This window comes from Falco peregrinus, chromosome 8 (genome assembly GCF_023634155.1).
Source record: "Falco peregrinus isolate bFalPer1 chromosome 8, bFalPer1.pri, whole genome shotgun sequence".
Taxonomy (NCBI): Eukaryota; Metazoa; Chordata; class Aves; order Falconiformes; family Falconidae; genus Falco; species Falco peregrinus.
This window is the reverse complement of record NC_073728.1, coordinates 36,977,487-36,997,504: the sequence shown is the minus strand read 5'-3', so window position 1 is coordinate 36,997,504 and position 20,018 is coordinate 36,977,487. Positions and strand designations below refer to the sequence as shown.

At 40.3% G+C, this 20,018-nt stretch overlaps 1 protein-coding gene across 1 annotated transcript in view; it reads right to left on the bottom strand.

Annotated features, from left to right (window-relative positions):
- The window catches only part of THSD7B (thrombospondin type 1 domain containing 7B), a 269,406-nt gene that overhangs the window by 211,925 nt on the left and 37,463 nt on the right, over positions 1-20,018 (bottom strand). Inside the window, exon 3 of the mRNA XM_005242364.3 lies at positions 944-1,736. Within this exon, the coding sequence (XP_005242421.2) occupies positions 944-1,736 (793 nt within the window). The remainder of the gene's footprint in view (positions 1-943; positions 1,737-20,018) is intronic.

The following is a 20,018-nucleotide window of genomic DNA, read 5'->3' as shown; positions in this document are numbered from 1 at the left end:
TGAGAAACAGATGGACTTCTGCAAAAATTCAGAAGCAGGATGAAAACCAGAACACGAGAAGTTCTCCAGAAAACTTGACTTTCTCAGAACTCAGTCAGTTTCTCAGTCATCTATAGCTGCTGGCACCTGCTTAAATGCAACCAGAAGTCAAATGGCAGAGCTTAGATAGCTTGAATTTACGTGTGAGAAACTGAAAGAATGAATCTTTCCATTATTTGCTGCACATTACTGTAACCTTCACGTTTGAATTACACCAAAGCAACCTACATAGACTTAAGAAAACCTGTCAGATAAAACACGTGAGGACAGCAACCAACAACCACCACCAAGGAGAGTCATGCAAGTCACCAATCTTGTATTGGCACCTAAGAGTTACACCCAGACTGGAAGGCTCCTCAATAAGCAGGATGATAATCACAGATTTTACTCACTGGTCCACCTTTCCGAGAAATACCTCCTAGTAAACTCACAAGGCCAAACTTTTCACACTTATTTTATCCATTGTTGATTTTTAAGAATGAAGGTGTTTAAGCTGGTGCAATTTTAGCCTTTTCTGCCAAATATATGCAGTACACGACTGAGAACGGAATCTCCCTCTCCCACAGCCAGGGCCCAGCAACAGTACAAAGTGATGGATATTTCCATTTCCTCGATGTTTCCTCAAAACAACAAAAAAAGCCAGAAGAGAATTATTAAAAAATATAAACCGAATTAAACAGCCACAAATCGTAGAAGAATGCAAAATATTCAGCATATGCTAGCTTTACAAGAAGGGAATTAAATCAAAAAAAAAAAAAAAAAAAGAGAGACCATAAAGAAAACATACAGAAATTTGCATTTAAAACTCAAGAAGGGGAGCACATTTGCTGTGGTGCTGTCACACAGAGCAAGGACTCCATCAAACAAATCCACGGGGATGAAATAAAAGACAAAGCATCCTTACCTCAGCGCTGCGGTTTTTCCATCGCTCCTTACACACCTGACCTGCCTGGTTTGGTACCCGATCTCCACCTGCCCGGCTCGCTGCTGGGGTTTATAGCCTTGAAGTCCAGACGTGCTTTGCTCTCCAGAGTCCGAACCCAAATCCGGCATAGTCTGCCCCGCCAGGTTGACTTCTTTGGGATAGGGCAGCCGGCATTCACCCCAAGACCCCACTCGGAGGCTGTAGGCGTGCTCCTCCTCCCCAGGACAGGTGGGAGTGCCACAGGCTCTGGCTTCGGTCAGGTTCGGGCACGGGGCACCCCCGTAGAGCGGAGGAGCGATGACCGCCCGAGTCCGGTGCTGCAAGCGCCTAGTGCAGCCCGTGCCGCACTCAGACCAGCCGGAGAACTCGGACACGACGCAGTCCCGCGGGCAGGGCACCAGGCAGGCTTGCTCAGCGGCTGGCTGCGGCGTGAAATGTTCACATATTTCGTTGGCGACAACAGTTCTGTTCAGCTTCTGGAGGCAGCGGACAGTGCGGCGCTGCAGCCCGTGCTGTGCGGTGACACAAGCCCCACTTCCCACCTCACCACCAGCAAAGGAGGCCAGCCCACACCTGTCCCATCCTGAAACCTCCCACTCGAACAGCTCCAGGTGCCAGTCGCAGACTTTAAAGCACCTCTTCTGGCTTTCGGGTTTGCCCTTCTGGTCGCAGTTCGCGTGGTACGTCGTCCAGCCCTCCGCGTGGGTGCACCAGACGGCCCGACTCCGCACGCCCCCTGAGCCACAGTCGCCTACACACCGGCCCCAGTGACCTGCAAAAGAGGGGGTGTTGAGAAATGCCACGGATCTGTCCCGCTGCTCAGTAGCATCCAAACCATACCCTGCCATGTATTCAGAAGGAAAGAACCACCAGCTGGTCCCTAAAATTGGTTAAATGCTCCCCAAAGGCTGCAAATCATTTCTCCTCCCAGTGTAGTCGCATTATTAGATCACCCAGAGAAACTGGTGGGGCAGGGGAAAAAAAATGCCCCGCGACTTCTCACATTAAAGGCAGGCCAGGCAGTAAAACGCATTTTCTGCAGCAGTAAAATGCATCCCAAAGCCTGAGGAAATATGAATATTTAATTTCACTTGTACAAATGAATACAAAAATGGTCATAAAGAAACAATAATCTAATAGGAAAAGAAAGACAAGTTAGATAAGAAGAATACAGTCTTAACAGAGCAATTAGTCAACGGAATAAATGCACTGGGAAGCAACTGAACCATCATCCAGTGATAAAACAGTGAGGGTAAATACTATGAAAATAAGAGCATACTCTTAATAGCAGTTTGAAATGGAGGAAGTGACTTGTAACGACAGTGTATGTAGTGCAGGATAGGTCCCACAGGTGCTGCTCAGTGAGCACAGCCCCGATAGCAGAAAAGGCACCTCACGTGTGTCGACTTCTGAATTACCCTGGGACATACATCGAGCAAGTCGTTTCCATTTGCAGCACATGGCACTGTAAGACGTGGTAAAGCTAGCCCATTTGGGAAGAGAAATTAAAGCCAAATTAAACCCAGCGACATAATTTTTCATTCTGGAGCACATGAACGTACATATGTAATCACATGAATCTTATTTGAGGATTTACAAGTGAACGCAATCAGACAAGGCTAAACAGAAAGATTTTTCTGTAACAATATTAATTGACAAATATCCACCAAGTCAAAAAAATAATCTGAGGGCGATAATGTACAAAATTGCTTGCGAACTGAAGAAAGGTAGAGAAAAGCACTCCACCAATTTTTAACATATTAAAGCAATTTTGCTGATCATGTCTCAAGAGGGTCTCATCCTGTTCCTCAGTTTAAAAACTTGCCACTACCTCGTAATAGAGCCATTTTGCTCAGTACAAACACAGCATATGTATTCCTTGCTTGAAAATACACAGCAGCTACCCTGTCTTTTGTATTTTTTCAAGGCAGAAAATGAACTTGCAATAGGTTGATTTATATTAAGAAATGCTACTCCAGTCAAGTTTTTTAAAATTGATTTTAAAACTACCAGAATCAGTTACATGCTTACACAACAAAACCAAACACACACATAAACCCCCAAAACAATTCATAATGGCTGCAATTATAATACCAGGTGTTTCATTCAGCTGGTGGCAGGTTTGCTGGTAATCCTATTGTTCTTTCTTCAGGAATAGAGAGGAATTAATCCTCCAGAGCCAGGGGCCTGACGTCATGGAATAGAAAAAATAAAAATAAATAAAGGAATAGAGATTCCTGTTTGTTTTTCATTGTTGATAAAGGAGGACAAGTAAACAGGAATTGGGTATAGCCCAGCTTCTCCTCCCACACATCCTGAACTCTTGCCACATCCCTTCCACGGACGCTTCTCCTCCCTGGCCCTCCAGGTCAGGGCTGCAACCCCACCAGCAGGCTGGCACCTTCTCCCGTGGCGGACAGGCGGGGGTCAAGAGGGGTTTCACAGTCATCAGGGTTCAGAGATGACTCCAGCTTCTGTTGAATCCTTCAGGCTATGCAAAAAATCTTGGTCCCTTTTATGCCTCTGCTTCACACCAAATGGTATCAGGGCAAGGTAAGAACTTGGTCATGACACGTTAACTTGAATGGGAAAAGGCAGCATCAAACTGTACCATGCTCTACAAGCTGTACTACATTCACAACAGGCTTTTGACAGAATCCGCTGTCCTTAAAACCCGATATTCCAAAACATGAATCTTAAAATATGGTTTTGAAATTCAGGTACATGAAGTGGTCCATTGACAATTTAAATATTCATCCTTGATACTGCACCTTTATATCTAAAAGAATATTTTTATACAAATGCCAACAAGCATCAAAATCAGACATTGGATTACGTAGATACTGTCACCTTCCTAAAAATCATAGTAAAAATTCAAACCTCAAGTGCTAGGTGGCTTTTTATTAACAGAGGAGAGTAACTACCACAAAGACTAAGCATCACAATGTAATTGTATCATAAGCTAATTTCAGCATTTATTGCTCTGATGCAGTTCAGCAAAGGCAGTTTAATTTTTTGAGATGTGGAATTTCAGTACAGGAAAAGTTTGGTTTTCACCAGTTTGTTCTTAAAGCAAAAATTCAAGAGTAATATTGTTTCACTCCAGCACTGAGCATAACAGTGTTTTACCCATCCATAGGACCATGAAACACATTACACCAATTAAGGACTTCCCAATAATTCTTTTAGGATAGCAAATAGCACTAAAAATAGCATTAAAACTCACCATGGAGTAACACAAAGTAGTTGTAGCAGAGGACTAGCCAAATTACACTCACCAAATCTACCACTGCTTTTTTACTATTGCACAAAACTCATCTTGTTAGTACTTTTTATACATTTCTGGGTGTTGCTCATAAACTATGCCAAGTAATAGCTACAGATTTACTAATCCTTTACGTTAGCAGGATAGAAAGAGACACAGCAGAAACCAGAAGTGGCCATTATTTAATGTCAGGTGTGAATTTAGAATGAAAAATTACCAAAAAAAAAAGTAAGCTAGGACTCGTACATAAGTAATTACACTATCGTTACACACATCATAATTTGCAATTATTCTCTGGCAAACATGCTAAAAACATAGCCTGCTGTTGGCATACCAAAAAAAAAAAAAAAAGCATGAAAAATAAGGTTAAAAATCAGATGTAAACCCCATTACACTATAGATTTTTTTCACTTCCTGATGATCTCTTCAGGACACAGCAGTAAACTTACCCACAATGTTTCATTGCTTAGTTAAATATCCTGTTCGGTGGCTTACACGAGGAGAAGGATGTAAATACTTCCTAGTCAATAGTCTGCTTTGTAATTAGAATTTAATTAATTATTTTTAGACGAGTCATGCTAAATTTACACTTTCCTTAAAATAAATCCGTGTCAGTTAAAAGAAACATCTCAGCACAAGGTGAATGCTTAACTACATTTTATTAAAAGCCCACTGGAATTTAAGCATCAAAAGCCTGAACTTCAGAAAGATGCTTTACAAGATGCTCCCAGTCTAGAATGAGAGGCCACTGGTAACTAATGCAGAAGACTGAATAAAATGTAATATATTTCACAGTGATCTCTCTACAGAAAGTAAAAAAGATGAAGATAAAGGATAGATATTGTCCATCTCCTAACCATCGTCACTTGATCAGGTACTGGGGAAATGTTTGATTTCAACACAGCAGGACACAGGTGGGAGAAGGAGACGACTGTGGACATACGTTGAAACGAGGAAGCTCCCAGACAGATGGAAGGGGAAACCTCATCAAGATGAGGGTATTGGAAGAGGCTGCCCCAAGGGACAGAAGAATCTCATCCTTGAAAGTTTTCAAGACCTCACTGAAAAAAGCCCTGTGCAACCTGGTGTGAACTCAGTGCTGAACCTGCTCCAAGCAGCGGGTTCAACCAGATGACCTTCCATGGTCCCTTCTCTGGGTTACTCTATGAAGGAACATCTAATAAAGCAAGGTTTTGTTCGCTAGGATATCAAAACCAGCTTTTTGCTTAAAGATACTGCTGAGATCTCCATGCAACATGCAACAGGACAAACGAATCCATTAGTCAACCAAACCAGAGAAAATCAATCAAATCACTATTTCCAAAAATGAGAAGTCAGGCAAAACTTGCTTGACTTGTACAAAAATCATAAGGGATAGTGGTACGTCTTTGTTTATGGAAAACTGTAAACAAAGACATCCTACTGTCTCTTTACAAGAGATCTATAACACTACAAGTAATAATGGCACGAAAGGGACTAATAAATCAAGACAATCTAATAAATAAAAACTACACATTGTTGAGTTTGCCATCTTTCATCGGCCAGAAAGAGTACCATGTTATCACCCCATACAGCTTCTCTCATCCCGTCAAAAGCACGCAATAACACAGCCATTGTAGTTTATTTGGTGTCATGTGCACCCGTTTGCTTTTCCTGCCTGCAAGACATACCTACAACTGTGCAATAATTATGTCTGACAGGATACAGTGACATCTGCTCTTGGACACACAGGTCACACAAGCATAAGGCAAGCAAGTTATTCAGACAATAATTACATATTACCGACAAAATGGAACACCACTAAACATCAAACCTAAAATAGGAATCCCAGTAAGAGCTGCTTAATAAGTGTGTTATTGCTTAATAAGGATTGCTGCAATAATTATGCTCTGTTTAATGTGACATTTAGCTTAATTGCAACCATTTCACCATCTGAGAATTCTTTCAACAATAAGCATCTTCCACAATTAGTCTGTCCCTGTAGCTATGTACTAATTTGCAAACTTAGGACAAGATCAGCAATCAGTTAAATAGAGTATTGTGTTAGTAATTTATTTCAAACAGGTAATAGATATGCTCCAAGTCATATCTGATACACAAAACAGTGCAGGAACACAAAAAAATAACGTACAATCACTGGAATAGTCCTCCTATTTTCTACACTTTTTTATTTTGTCTTTCAGTTTAAGTATCAAATTTAGGAGCAACTGTTCTAGACCTTAACAATTTGTTTTTAAACAGAATCTCCTAATTCTTAGAAAAAAGATCCCCAAATGTCATAAAACAGACATATAACTTCACTAATGCCTTGCTGTCTACCAGACGTCATTGTAACTCCAGAAGATCACCGCAATGTCCACTTTAATTGAATACTTCTGCTTGAAATGTCATATAACCACTCCGGGTGTCATTCCAGCACCCTTCCATCAGAGTGTGTTTATAGGAAATGGAAAGCTCCAACTCACTCTGCGATTTCTGAGGACAGAGGAAAACTGACTCAGACAACACGAGCTTTATTCCTAACAGTATTACAACCAATTAAACTTAAATATTAGTAACAGCAGCAAAAAATTAGTCCATTCAATTAGTTATTTCAGGAGAAGTTTTTAGGAGATTTACATAGTTTTTATGTAATTTTATGAGAATTATCTATTTTTTTAATGAGGCTTGGACACGTATTTCTTTATTATGAGAATACAAACAACCACACATTTTCTCAACGTTATTTGTTTTTTCTTGCACAATGCAAAGACATTCAATATTATGCCAAGAAAAGTATTTCTAATGATTCAGACAACAATCTTACTATGGTGATGAAATTTGTACCATTTGCAAGCCATGCTCTCTCCATGTCAGTGTACTCAGTCCAGTCACATCTTTTCTTGCAAGACTAAGACTAAAATCTTAAGGACCTGCTCCATCCAGACTCTAGGATACCAGATCTGATAGATTTAGGTGTTTTACATTACAAGGTAATATTAGTATGTTATAGTTCATGTAATGCCCACTCCCCTGCTTTCAGGAAGAGCCCTCCTGTACGCTTGCCCTGCATCTACTGCCACGTCTCAGCCAAAACACAGCTTTTCTTCCCTGCCCATACTTCACTGTCTCAGTTATTTTTCCATTTATTATTAACAGCAATTCAGTAAAACACTTTCTACCATAATCCATTTGAAAGATGCTATACAAAATAAAAGACTACTGTACGATTTGCAATGTGTCATACAGGGCATAGAAAATTCCTCTGATTCCTGGGATTAATTTTAAATACCTGCAGCACTTTTTTAAGCTTTCACGATCTACACAAATGAGTAATTCAGCAGCTTAGTTATTCATCTTATTTTAGATCTGAATAAAGGTGAAGTTTAGTGACTTATAGCCATGCAGCAGTTTGTTCCAATTTTACATTTCAGTTTTCTCCCTTATTATCCACATGTGGTAACAGTCGAGACATACTCCAGCAAGAAAGGCATTTTGCAGCAAAATGTAATGAACACTGCTGTTTATGAAAAGTCAGTGATTTACTAACCCCTCGGCACCTGAAGGCAGGACTTCTCAATATTAAGCACTAATGTAAACTACATTAGCCGAGCTACTCAATCATGTGCCCACACCCCAGACATGGCCCAGGGAAGAAAATTCTTTTCTTTCAACTCTCAGTTAAAAATTAAAAATAAAAAGGGCGCCAACCAATACATTCCAAAACATTTCTGTAATACTCATCTGACACATTTTGAGGGTTCATGAGAACAGATTTCTTGCCTTGATAACAGCTGACATTAGGAGATGAGGCCATGATGCATATAAATTCATGTATACTATAAAAACAAGAAGTTTAAATAGATGTTAGCAGCAGATTACAACTATGAGTAGTTTACTGCATACGAGATTAAAAACATCTCGCTACTGGATTATAGATAGTTATAATCAAACCCTGACCTTTTTAAAATTCCAGACATCTATGTAACCAATTCCTTTTAAAATGTAACAGCCTTTATAAGGTGTTTGTAAATGCAGCCTTAATAGAAAAAACAGCTGATAAACATTTCTTCAGTCACTCCACCTAGACTTTGGGGCTTGTATTCCCCCATGGGAACTGCTATTTCCATGTCAAAAACACCCAGAATCGATACAACCCCGGCTGCGCTGCATCTCCTGGAACACACGCTGCCTGGTGCAGCAGGGGGGAACCAGGGGAATGAATACACGGGCGCTGCTGGACAACCCAACAACACCTTCTGATCCCCAGCCTCCTCTCTCATTACACTGAAATCATCTCTCCAGCCCACAGGAAGGCTCAGATCCCTTCAAGCACAATGAAGCATGAAGTCGAGGAGGTCTATCCTGATATTTGCAGGGAAGCAGAAGGGAGCTTGGTGTTTTTGTGATCGTGCTTGTATCTGCGTTGTGTACCTGCCTGTAGGAGCTGGGCGTTCAGAAGGCACTCCAGCTCTACAGAGGTCCTTACGTTACTGGTTCAACACCAGCAAGCATTGCACAAGGCTTTTCCTGCTCTTCCATACATTGGCGTCCCCTCACCGCCCTTCACCAAGGCACTTCTCCAGCAGGCAAAGCCCAGGTTCCACTGCAGGCCCACCTCCCTGTCGACAGCCTACCAACACGTGGGATCGCTCCAGAAGCAACCCAGCCAGCTCTGGAAGGGACCACCTCATCCACATCTCCGCAACCAAAGCCTTGCCAAACGACAGACGGAGCAACACGAACAGTCTCCCAAAGAAACCCCACCAGGAAACGCACAGGCTGACACAGGGCTTCGGTGGGACAGCTGGGGGAAGCACTGGCAGCACTTCCAACGTCTGCTTGGTATTCCAGCTCCAGGAGACAAGGAGAATTCTTACATTAGTTCTGCAATAATTTATTACCTGGCCAACACCAGGCACTGCCACCCCTTCTTGTGACAACTGCGGTTTCTAATTTTCTTACTCTTTCATGAAGCTTAAATTATGTTCACTGAAATAGCAGCAATGTTCTGTTTTTCCAAACTTTAAAAAAAAATCTGGTTTTTTCCACAAAAAAAAATTGTTTTCCTGAAAAGGCTGTGACACAACACAGCCATCTGCACACCTGCACAACTATATGAAGTATCAGAACTTACTTCACACACACATAAAATCACGAAAATGCACGCACCCCTCTCCAGACATCATTTGAAGGGAGAAGTACATTTTTTCTGCTCAGCTGCATGCTATTCCCAACTTACATATTTTAGAACCCCCTACAGCACAGAAGCCAGCATAGCTTTGCAGATGCTGCAACAATCAATACACCACGTTAAAGGCACTGAAATCCAGATTTGCACACCAAGGGACTACCAAGTCTGACTGGGGTTAAACGGCGGAATTGCACCCCTCAGCCTCCCACAGAGCTGATGTGTGCAGACCTGCCCATGTACAATGATGTCTACTGAAAAGGCAGATAAGAGAATAAAATAAAACGAATATATATATAGAGAGAGAGAGACACCACGTACTTATACAGAAATACCTTCTCAACTGTGTGGGCCAGACAGTCATTATCCTTAATAAGCATTATAGAAGAACGACACAATGGGCAGGATTTCCCATGGTGCCCAAACGGCTACTAATGAGTATTTCTGCACAGATTGAGAAAACCAATGATAACAATTCCCTAGCAACAGACAGCATAATTAATTTATGTGAAAAGTACTATTTTAAAATATGTACACAATCGGTTTATAAAAAACTTGACAAAGGTTATTGTAGAACTCTACAAACTGCTTTTACTGGGCATTTTCTCTTTCCTTTTTTATTTATTTATTTATTATAACGTCCATACATAGTAATCCACTTTTAATTATAATTCTATTTCCATTTACTCTAGACATTCTTGTTAAATGCTCCAAATTCTAGAGAAAAAGTATTTTGGAAAAGCACAATGCTCTGTAATACTTTGGAAATCGCTGTGCAGGAACAAACAATACGAGCAGCTATGCCAAAGTTTGGAATGATGAGTCTTCTCCAGCAGTAAATCAATCTGCTGTCTCGCAGACGCAGTGAGCACAGGCTGCTGACAGGAGGAACGGCTGAGCATTGAGCAGCTCTAATCAGTCTAAGAGGGCCAAAGAGCTTAAGTTCCCAGACAGTGTAAATCAGGATGAAGGGCTTGAAGATGCAAGTGGCTTTCACTTCAGGCAAGAATGACAGGCATACAGCAAATTAAAAAAAAACAAAAACAAAAACAAAAACAAAACAAAACCAAAAAACAACCACAAACCAAACAACACAACAAAAAAAAGAAAAACCCTGAACAAAAAAAAAAATTAAAAAAACATAAATAACTAAATCCAATTCACAAAAATTCAATTTGGGTGGGGAGGTGGCAGGGTGATTAATGTAAAAGGCAGGTAATGGCAAAGATATTAATTTTCAAGTTGAAGTAATATCACATCACATCATAAATTCAGCTTCTTGATTGCAAGGTCCAGAAGCACAGAATGACTAAAATACTTGAGTTTGCACTTAGAGAACATAACATTACCTTGTTCAGACTCACAGGTGTTCAGAATAGAAAAATCTTGAGAATCTTGTGACAAGCATTACAAAATATAAGTAAGCATAGCATACCCAGATAAGGTATATGAAAGAAGAAAAATCTCCATCCCATCTGGAGGCAGATTTTGCCAGGCATCATTCCAAATAACTACACATGCAGGTGAGTGAAAGCAAAATATTGTCGGATTAAGATCTGTGCATCAGGCCAGACAGAGATCCAGGGATCTTATGGGGAAGTTGTATTATCCCATGACACTGCTGAACAAAATTTCTTTTATTTAAAAATAGCGTGTTAGGCAGGACAAGGCACTCAGGGGCACCCTGTCCAGAGAAACAGCCCCTGTGCTGCAGTGCTTCTCTGGAAACCTACCTCCCAAATGAGAGCAACAAAACCTGGAACTGGGGCAATAAAGCATTACAACATGCAGAGTAACATTCTACTCATTTTATTTTTAATTTAAAGGTGTTTTTTTTCCTTTTGCAGCTGAGTTAGATTGCTTAGAGCAAAAGGCAGTAACACTCCAAGTATAAGCAGAGTACTGCAGCCCTGGCCAGAAATCTGTGTCGGTACATTAACATGAGCCCTGCAGCGGGCAGAGCACTAACCCACCGTCCCAGGGGGGAAACAAGCATATTTAGGGGAAGGGGCAGGGGCTGGGGTTGGGTTTTGGATTTTTTCTTTTCTTATTTTCAGAACACTGACAATAGAACGTCAGTTACAAGAATTCAAAGATGGAAGTGTTCAACCATCCAATCGCACCCTACCTAAAATTACACCGAGGTCAGCCTTACAACACTGGCAGATGTTTCACTACCCTTTTAGCAGGCGTTCTGCTCATGTTATAGTGGTTACGTATTTCTGAAGAGTCTTCAGCTATCACTGAAATCTCAACAGCTGTGCACCTTTACATACATTTTCACAAGCTTCAGCACAAGTGGTAAAACCACATCCTTCAAGATGCTTAAACAGCTGAGAGTACATATCCTGAGGACCACTTTGCTAGCATAGACCCATGTGTCTTGAAAACCACTGAGATGTGGCAGGGTACGGGGAGCATTCAGGTAGTCCGCTGGGGCTGTTTGCTGAGCAGAAATGAACAATTCTGAACTTGGAAATCAGGTCACTGTTGCCATAAAAGCTAGCGCACTATGATTTTTTTGAAGTAAAAGAAAGGTAACATGGAAAAGTATCAGTTACAGATGCACATATGCTGTACGCGTATTTCACATCCAAACAAGCATCTGCTTTTACAGTGTTAGCCCACACTTTGCAATGGAAGATTCTTAAAAGCAAACGTTCTTTATACATAAGCGATCATTTAACAAGGCCTTAGAAAATGCAGCCCTTAACAGACTTAATTAACAGGTTAATGATGTGCATAGCATGCATGCTCTCAAAAGCAAAGATTTTCACATTAAGCTTCTTTCTGTTTCACAGAAGCAGCTTTCTGTAGAGTATCTGTGCTAATGTAATTACACATCTGGTACTTCTGCTGCTTTCAATTGCAGAGATATTTATAAACAGTGCTACTAATTTACACAAGAGCACCTAGCTGTTCTAATGTTTTACACTACAAAAAGATATTTGCATGAAAATCCAACTGGCAAGAGTTGTCTTTTGTAGCCCTGAGTGGTTCTAGTGAATATATAAAATGATCATTTAGCCTGCAATAAATCTAAGACGCTATTGTCATGACTGCTAAGCATGCCTCAAATTCACCTTTATATAAAGAGGTCAAGTACAAATTTTTAGACAGTTCTAAGTTAAACATCAGCACTGGTAATCCTCTCTGTTCCACTGTGTCACCCACATGGCAAAATTCGTGTTTTAAAATATCATTTCCTGGTGAAGTTCATTCATCATCCTCACTGTAACTGGGAAATGATTGAAAACCAGGCCAGCATAATGGAAATCCCACATTATCTCTACCAGTATTGTCAAGAAAATGCAGTGGTTATTAATTTAAATATGCCTCAAAGAATGATCACAACTTCAAACACGAAGCCATTCCTGCCTCAAGCTGCTTTCAGTTCAGTTTAGGTCACATTTAGGTTCATCACGATAAGACCTGAAATCCCCCAACTTACTAAATATTGACAGAAGATGCTGCTGCCCTAAGTATTTAATCAAAGGATGGGATGAGTCCCAAGTCCTGATGGGGCATTACGGCAAGGAGACACTATCAAAGTAACCTTTCAGCACCTGCGTGCTCAAGCTCAGGGATGCCTGCATGGGAAAAGAGATAAGCCAAGACAAACAGCCCTTTTTGCTTCACATTTTAAGGCACAACTGATTAAGAAAAATCAGAAATTACTCCATAAAAGGAAAAAAAGAGTATATGCGTGAATGTGAAAAACCTTCCTGTCAAAAATATATATACGCTATGAGATATTTATATCCAAATTATCCCATTTTGCTCACATTTTTGAACCAATCAGTGTTTTCATGCTCAGTCTGCAACCAATGCAACTGAAGTGTATGTAAAATGTCATGATTGCCATATCATGGGTTCTGAAAGAGTAGAGCCAGCTCCTAATTCTCCCCAGAGGAGATGCTTCCAGTGTCTTGGAGGTTGTGATGCAGGCTGTGGATACTTTTGAAGATTAAATGATAACAGGCAATGGACAAAACACTGAAATCTGCTCATCTATTTACTCCAATACCCTGACAGTATTCTGGACAGTTAGAAGGAGGAGTGATTTTTGGGGGCAGGGCAATAAAAACACTTAGCTAATACTCCTGAAGTACAGATTTCAAAGGGCTTTTAGTTTTGCTGCTTTTATACGAGTCAGCCGTTTCCACATGAATCAGCTCATTAGCATGTCCCAGCTGGTTCATTAACCAGCACGCTGAGATTCAGTATCACCATAAGAAAACAATAAACTGCTACTGAAACAGATTCCTGGAGAAACGGAGTGGGCTACCTGGCCTCTTCCACAAGGAAATCCACCTCCCCCAGCAGGTTTAAGGAATTACAAAGGTCACAGCCAAACTGGCATATCCATCCATGAACTACAGCGTTAATAAATCTGTCTACGCCCTCAGCTGATGGGCAACACTCAGCTGTAGATAAATCAGGCTGGTAGCTCTGCGAATGAAGAAAATTGTTTCTTCCTCTAAGGATACTGAAGTAACTGCACTTAATTGAGTTTTAATTCCACTGGGCATTCTTTAATTCAGTCAAGCCAGTTGGAAATAGTCTTCTATTAGAAATGCCTATTCCTTTTTCATGACTCCCGTAATAAACATTATTCAGAATATTCTTTAATAAATAAAGCCAATTTGAGTTGAGATCCTTTCAACAGTAAGCCATGTATTTTACATATACAAATAGAAATGCTGGTTGAATGGCAAAAATCAATGAAGAAAAGGGCCTAAGAAAATGTAATCCATATTAATTACATATTAAAAACACCTACAGTCTGTCCTATCTGAAATTTAGAAATTCAAGATATCCTTCATCTTTGAAAACTGACCTTAAATGACTCAAATTCCCAGATGCTGAAGAAAGATTTTTAGTTTACATCAAATCTTGACGTTAGTGCGCATATAGAAATCAGGTTCCAAAAAGTAAACAGAATGCACATATGTGACTAATAATGTGCATAATATTCAGGTGTTTTTAAAACAAAAAAACCCGACATTTCTTCAAAGAACATTTACCATTCTCAGGATGTGTTTTTAAAAGAAGTCTGTCTTACACTAAAACTGGTATGCTGAATTTTAATTGTTTCTATTTATTTATTTATTCCCTGACGAATAAAGGAGTGGAAAATACCTCCTGGACCTCTGAGTTTAGTCACTAAGAAGGTAATATAGGCAGGTTTGTCATAGATTCTTCTTCTTCCAGGCCTCAAACAGCTCAGACCAGTTAGGTTTACTGTCCCATCCCATCTTCCCATTCTCCCAGGTATTCTAACTTAAACCAATAAAACTATTTTGACAGGCAAACTAAGCAAATAAATACTTCCCTACATTAATTTTGACATATGCAAATGCACACTATTAATAACTACTCAGCCAACATTTCCATTTGTTGTTATTTATCTGGTTACAATAGTTGCTGCCCAGAGAATTTTCCCCTGATAGTGACAGCCTTACTTATATCTACGTGCAATTTGTTTCCACCAGACTCAGAAAGAAGCCTCCCACCATGCATCCAGACAGCCTCGCATCAAACTCTGCAATAACGCAAGAGAATAAAATAGCATACGTACTCCTAAGCTAAGTTTCTGCAACAGCATCATTTTCAGGACTTTTGTTCTGGATCACCTTTCCCTGTATCTTCTTTGCCCTTCAGGACAGCTTCCCACAGGATCCTAGTTCCCTGAACAAGTTGAAGTCCATGCTCCCAAGATCACGGAAGGACCTTTAATCCGCTAATTTCCTTCTTCCCTTCCCTCAGGATCTTAAACTCCACAATTGTGTGGACTGACTCCACTCCCTGTGGCCAAGGTTACTGACTACCACATTCCTGATCGGTTCCTCTGTACCTCTGAATCATCCATCTAGTAGATCACCACCTTAGTCCAGCATTTGAATACAAAGGACGTAGGGTGGAGGAGGAGGCGAAGCAGGGTATGACACAGGATGGGGTGCAGGCTAGCACCAGACGGACACCCCATCGCTACTACTCACTCATTAGTGGCCAGTTAGAGAAATGTACACCTGGAGCTGGACAAAACTGGCTAGGGGAGTACAAAAAACAAAAACAAAAAAAACAAAAAAAACCCCAAACAAAACCAAACAACAAAAACAACAACCAAAAATCAAAAAACCCACCCCAAAACAAAACAAAAAAAAAAAACCCAAACCAAAAACACAGTAACATGAAGGAAGGAAAAGGTGCAAAACTGTTAGGAAATTAATGTGACCCCACGGGTATCCTACAGCAAAGAAGAAGAAGAAACAAACAATATGAACATACTCCTCCTGGGAAAAGACTCCCAGTGCTGACACACCACCACCGCCAGGATGAAACCACCAACCTCAGGACACAGAGGAGCAAGGTGAGAGTAACACCAGGAAAGGTGTACGAGCTGAGAACAGTGTGCATGAGAACTTTACCTGCATTACTCTCTTTTTCTGTAACAATTAGAACAGACTAAGAATGATTAGACTGTTAGGATTTTAGTTACCCTAACAATAATTAATTGTCTATACTTATCTAGAAGGCGTGCTTCCTCCTTCCCCAAGAACAAAGAGAGAAAAATTTACCTTAAGACACACTTCGATTTCTGTGAGAGATGGACCCTCTTTCTCAGTTCATACCAATCTGTGGATTTTCATTCCGGCAGCCCCAAGCCCTATCACTACTGCAATTAAACAAGACGGAGAATCACGTCCTCCCAAACCAGAGCCAGCAGAGCACTCTGCCACAATACTGGTAAAAACACGAGTGCCTGCTGTAACGCAACACGTTCAAATAGCTTGGGAATAATCAGCTCCAGACATTTGTGTAAGTACAAATGAAGACGTTTGGCATCAGCCCTCTCAGAAAGATTCCTCACATTTATTAGGTGCTGCAATGCCTTGGAAAAACAAGTTCACTACGGCTCTCCGCCTGCAATGTTCAAAATCTCGGGTACTGCAACAGACCTTATAATTCATTTCATTTCACATGCAGTTCCTGAAGAACACTGTGCATGACAAAGATACTTATAATAGAATCTGATTTATATTTTTTAAAAAATACCAACTAATCAGAGCATTTTATAAACTCTTCCTCAGATTAAGGCTCTACTAAAGCCCTTCTCAAGTTTCACACGTGAATAAACCCATCCATAACAACAAGGCTGGAGGGGTTTTCACATTCATAATTTATGGGCAAATATATTTTCCCCAGCGAAACTTCAGCGACGCTCAGAAATACCTTTTTATGGCCACCTTAAAAAAACTCCTAAAACATGCAATTATAATGGTACTGCTTAGATAAGCTACATTCAAATATTAATTCAGCGTCAAGAATATACATAAATGGCACACAGCAGTAACACCACCATATCTCATCTGACCCACGAGGATTACAGCATTCAACAGCTGGACCGTTAAGAGCAAGTCACTGGGTGCCAATCACATTGATAAAAGATGGGGGATTTTCCTGATCACAATGCACATCCTGTGCCCTGGAAGGAAGAAGAACAGCTGCTGCTTCCTATAAAACCCTTCGTATTTCCTCTCTTCAGGGAATTCAAGCTCTAGATAAATGAATTGGTTGGGCAGGCACAAGAATTCATTAATTTCTTCCTGTCTGCTTTTAAGTACGTGTTTGCTAGTTCAAGGAGAAAACCACGTCCACAAGAAGACCGAATACCTTCCCCTACTACATGCACGTTCTGCACTCAGGGGCTTATGAGTGTCAGGACCTGCAGTCACTTGACAGAAGTACCCACGGCTTCGTCTTCCCAAGGAGAAGACAGAGGGCCAAACTCTGGTCTCCGTTATGCCAGCATCAATTCAAGGGGAGCCAACCGAGTCCACATTCCTCCTCTGTTCCTCATTTATCTCTGGTTTGTTGGGGGTTTTTTTGCTAAGTTTCATTGATGAACGTCAGTTTGCCAACAAACATTTTAAGCGCTGTCTTCGAATTTCCAAATGGATATCAGGCTGTTAAATAATTTCTTTTCAGATGTCACAGGAAAGAACTCAGTATCGACTCCGACTTGCTTCCAACTGATACCTAATCCATATAACAATAACAATGTAAATTACCACTAAGGAGTGGTTAGCCGTTGTGGTCAGATCACATGGCAGGCAGGCAAGCTCCACCAAGTAGTAAACAGGAGGGAGAACGGGAAATGTGCTGATTATGTAAATGTAACTGTTTGAAGTCAGAGATGCAGGCCTGTATTTCACTGATAAAATGCGTAAAATAGAAAGAAACACTGCGTAAGCAATTAAATTTAACTTCTTAATCAATAAAATGGAAACTGGGACCTAAATCCACTTTATAGGATTTAGGAATCAAAGTCTTCCTGCAACTCAAAGACAGCTGTGATGCCCGCTTAACTAGAGGGGAATGACAAAAATGTCACATTCTATCTTGATGCCACACACAAGAGAGTCATCTATCATTAGATTAAGTTAATTTGGTGGTAATGATGCTCCTGATCTTTAGTTCTGGTTGGCATTCTTTGTAAATAAAGCTGTGCTTCCAACAGTTTTGATGGCAGCATCTCACAAGAATTTGACGGATGAGCCCACCTGTCCTTGTTAACGCTTTGGATTTGCTTTTTGTAGGTCCAGTATTTCTCCAATAGGAAGCATATCGTGCCTTTAATCTTGCACTTTATTTCAAATATTTCAGTGTTGGCAGAACTTGGGTTGGTACCAAGGTGTCCACAGCCACAAAGCATCAATTCTTCCACCTTGTCCTACCAGGGGGCAATCCAAGCTACCAAACACAGTGGCCCAACACCAAGTCAGAGTTGTTTTGATCCTATTGCTGTCTCCCAAACACAGAATCCACTTAATTTTTCTTTCTCCCCTCACTGATTCATTCCTTACATTGTCACTTAAACATGGCCCAGTCTGCCACCAAATACCAACTCCTCTTCTTCACAAAACTCAAAAAATTCAGCAGTTCCTACAGATGCTGCTTATGCCAAACTTCTTCCGTTGCCCTTACGCACAGCTGCATGGGAACTGCTGTTCTGTATTTCACCTTTCAAGAACTGTGGCCGCATCCATTTATTTGTTTTTTAAAGTACTGTGCAGTGTTACAGTCTTATCAAAACAAAACCCCTTACTGATGGTATTTCCACATATGAAAAACAACTGACAACATATATGTAGCTGATAGGACATGTATATAAACACGCATTCAGAGGTATTAACTGATGCAAGAATAACTGAAAAATAAATTTACTACGCATGGTTGAGGCTGTGATCGTCAGGCTTCATTCTAAAAACCACAAAACGACCAACCATCTGCAATGCCTTTGATAGTTCACTAATTAATGATCAAGAATGCATTTGCTTCAGCATAATTTTATGCTTTTATATGGATATCTTATTTGATTATAATTATCACAGACTGTAGAAGTTTATTAGGGCCAATCATTTCTTAATGCAATTAAAATCCCCAGGGAACAATATGAAGTAATTTTTATTGGTGAAAATGATGAGAGCTTATAACCAAAAGGGAGCCTACTTGTCTACTGCAATTATTCCAAAATATGAAATTAAAACAAACTGCATGAATTTTTCAATACGTTTTCGTGAATACCTGAGTCAAAACAATCAGTAAGTGTCAGAAGTTGCAGGATGAGCTGATCTTCAGGCTCCTTCAAGCTCCTCTCGTATTCACCTCTTTGGGGAAGGGATTATGCAGCTTTTTTCTCCTGCTGGATGAAATCGCCCGCTCTCAAAATAGCTCTCTGGGCTATTGCCTCTGCTTCCCAACCCTGTTAACACAACACCTCTAATTCTTTCTCTTTCACAACGCTGTGACACTTCCTATTAAAATGAGTCTAAAAACCATTTCTCCACAACACAAATAATTATTTGTTCTTTCACCCAAAGGTATTAACACGAAGATTGGAGGGTAGAAACAATAAGAAGTCTCAATGAATGGATTCTACGTACATACACCTTATCCTGTTCTTTTATACATTTTTAGAATACCTCCACCTCAGAGCTGGTAAAACAAATTATTCTCTTCCCCTTTCTGTCATTCTCTCTCTATTGTCATCCTAAAAGTGTTCCTTTTCTTTCCCTGCCCAGACAAGAGCCTTTCAGGTTTTAGTATGCTCTTTACCCCAAGACCTGCTTAAGAAAAGTAATACATAGCTCGCTGATGGGTGCCAGAATGTGATTTATTTCCATTTCAGTTTCCCCACAGTTTCCCCTGAGAACCCAAGTAATCACTGCAAGAACATCTCATCACTGCCACTGTTTTAGTCCCATTTATTCCCCCTTAAGAGTGACTATTGATTTAATAGCCTACATTTAACCAAGATAATATTATCGTGTTCTAAAAAAATGTTGAATTATGATAAATAAGTCTTTAGCGAGTCAATCTACATCGGATGTCTGTTTCCAAACAATATAGACAAAGTTCCACAATTCCTTACACCCTTTTCTCATCTATTTAAGCATTTAGTAATCCCATTAAATGAGACCCAGTATCTGATATGCCACACAAAACCTGGAGAGAAACTAACTATAAAAAAACATCGTTCTAAAGAAGATACCTTACATTTTTTTCAGCAAACACAGACCTAAGAAAATTGTCTGTAGAGGAAGAAAAGGCAG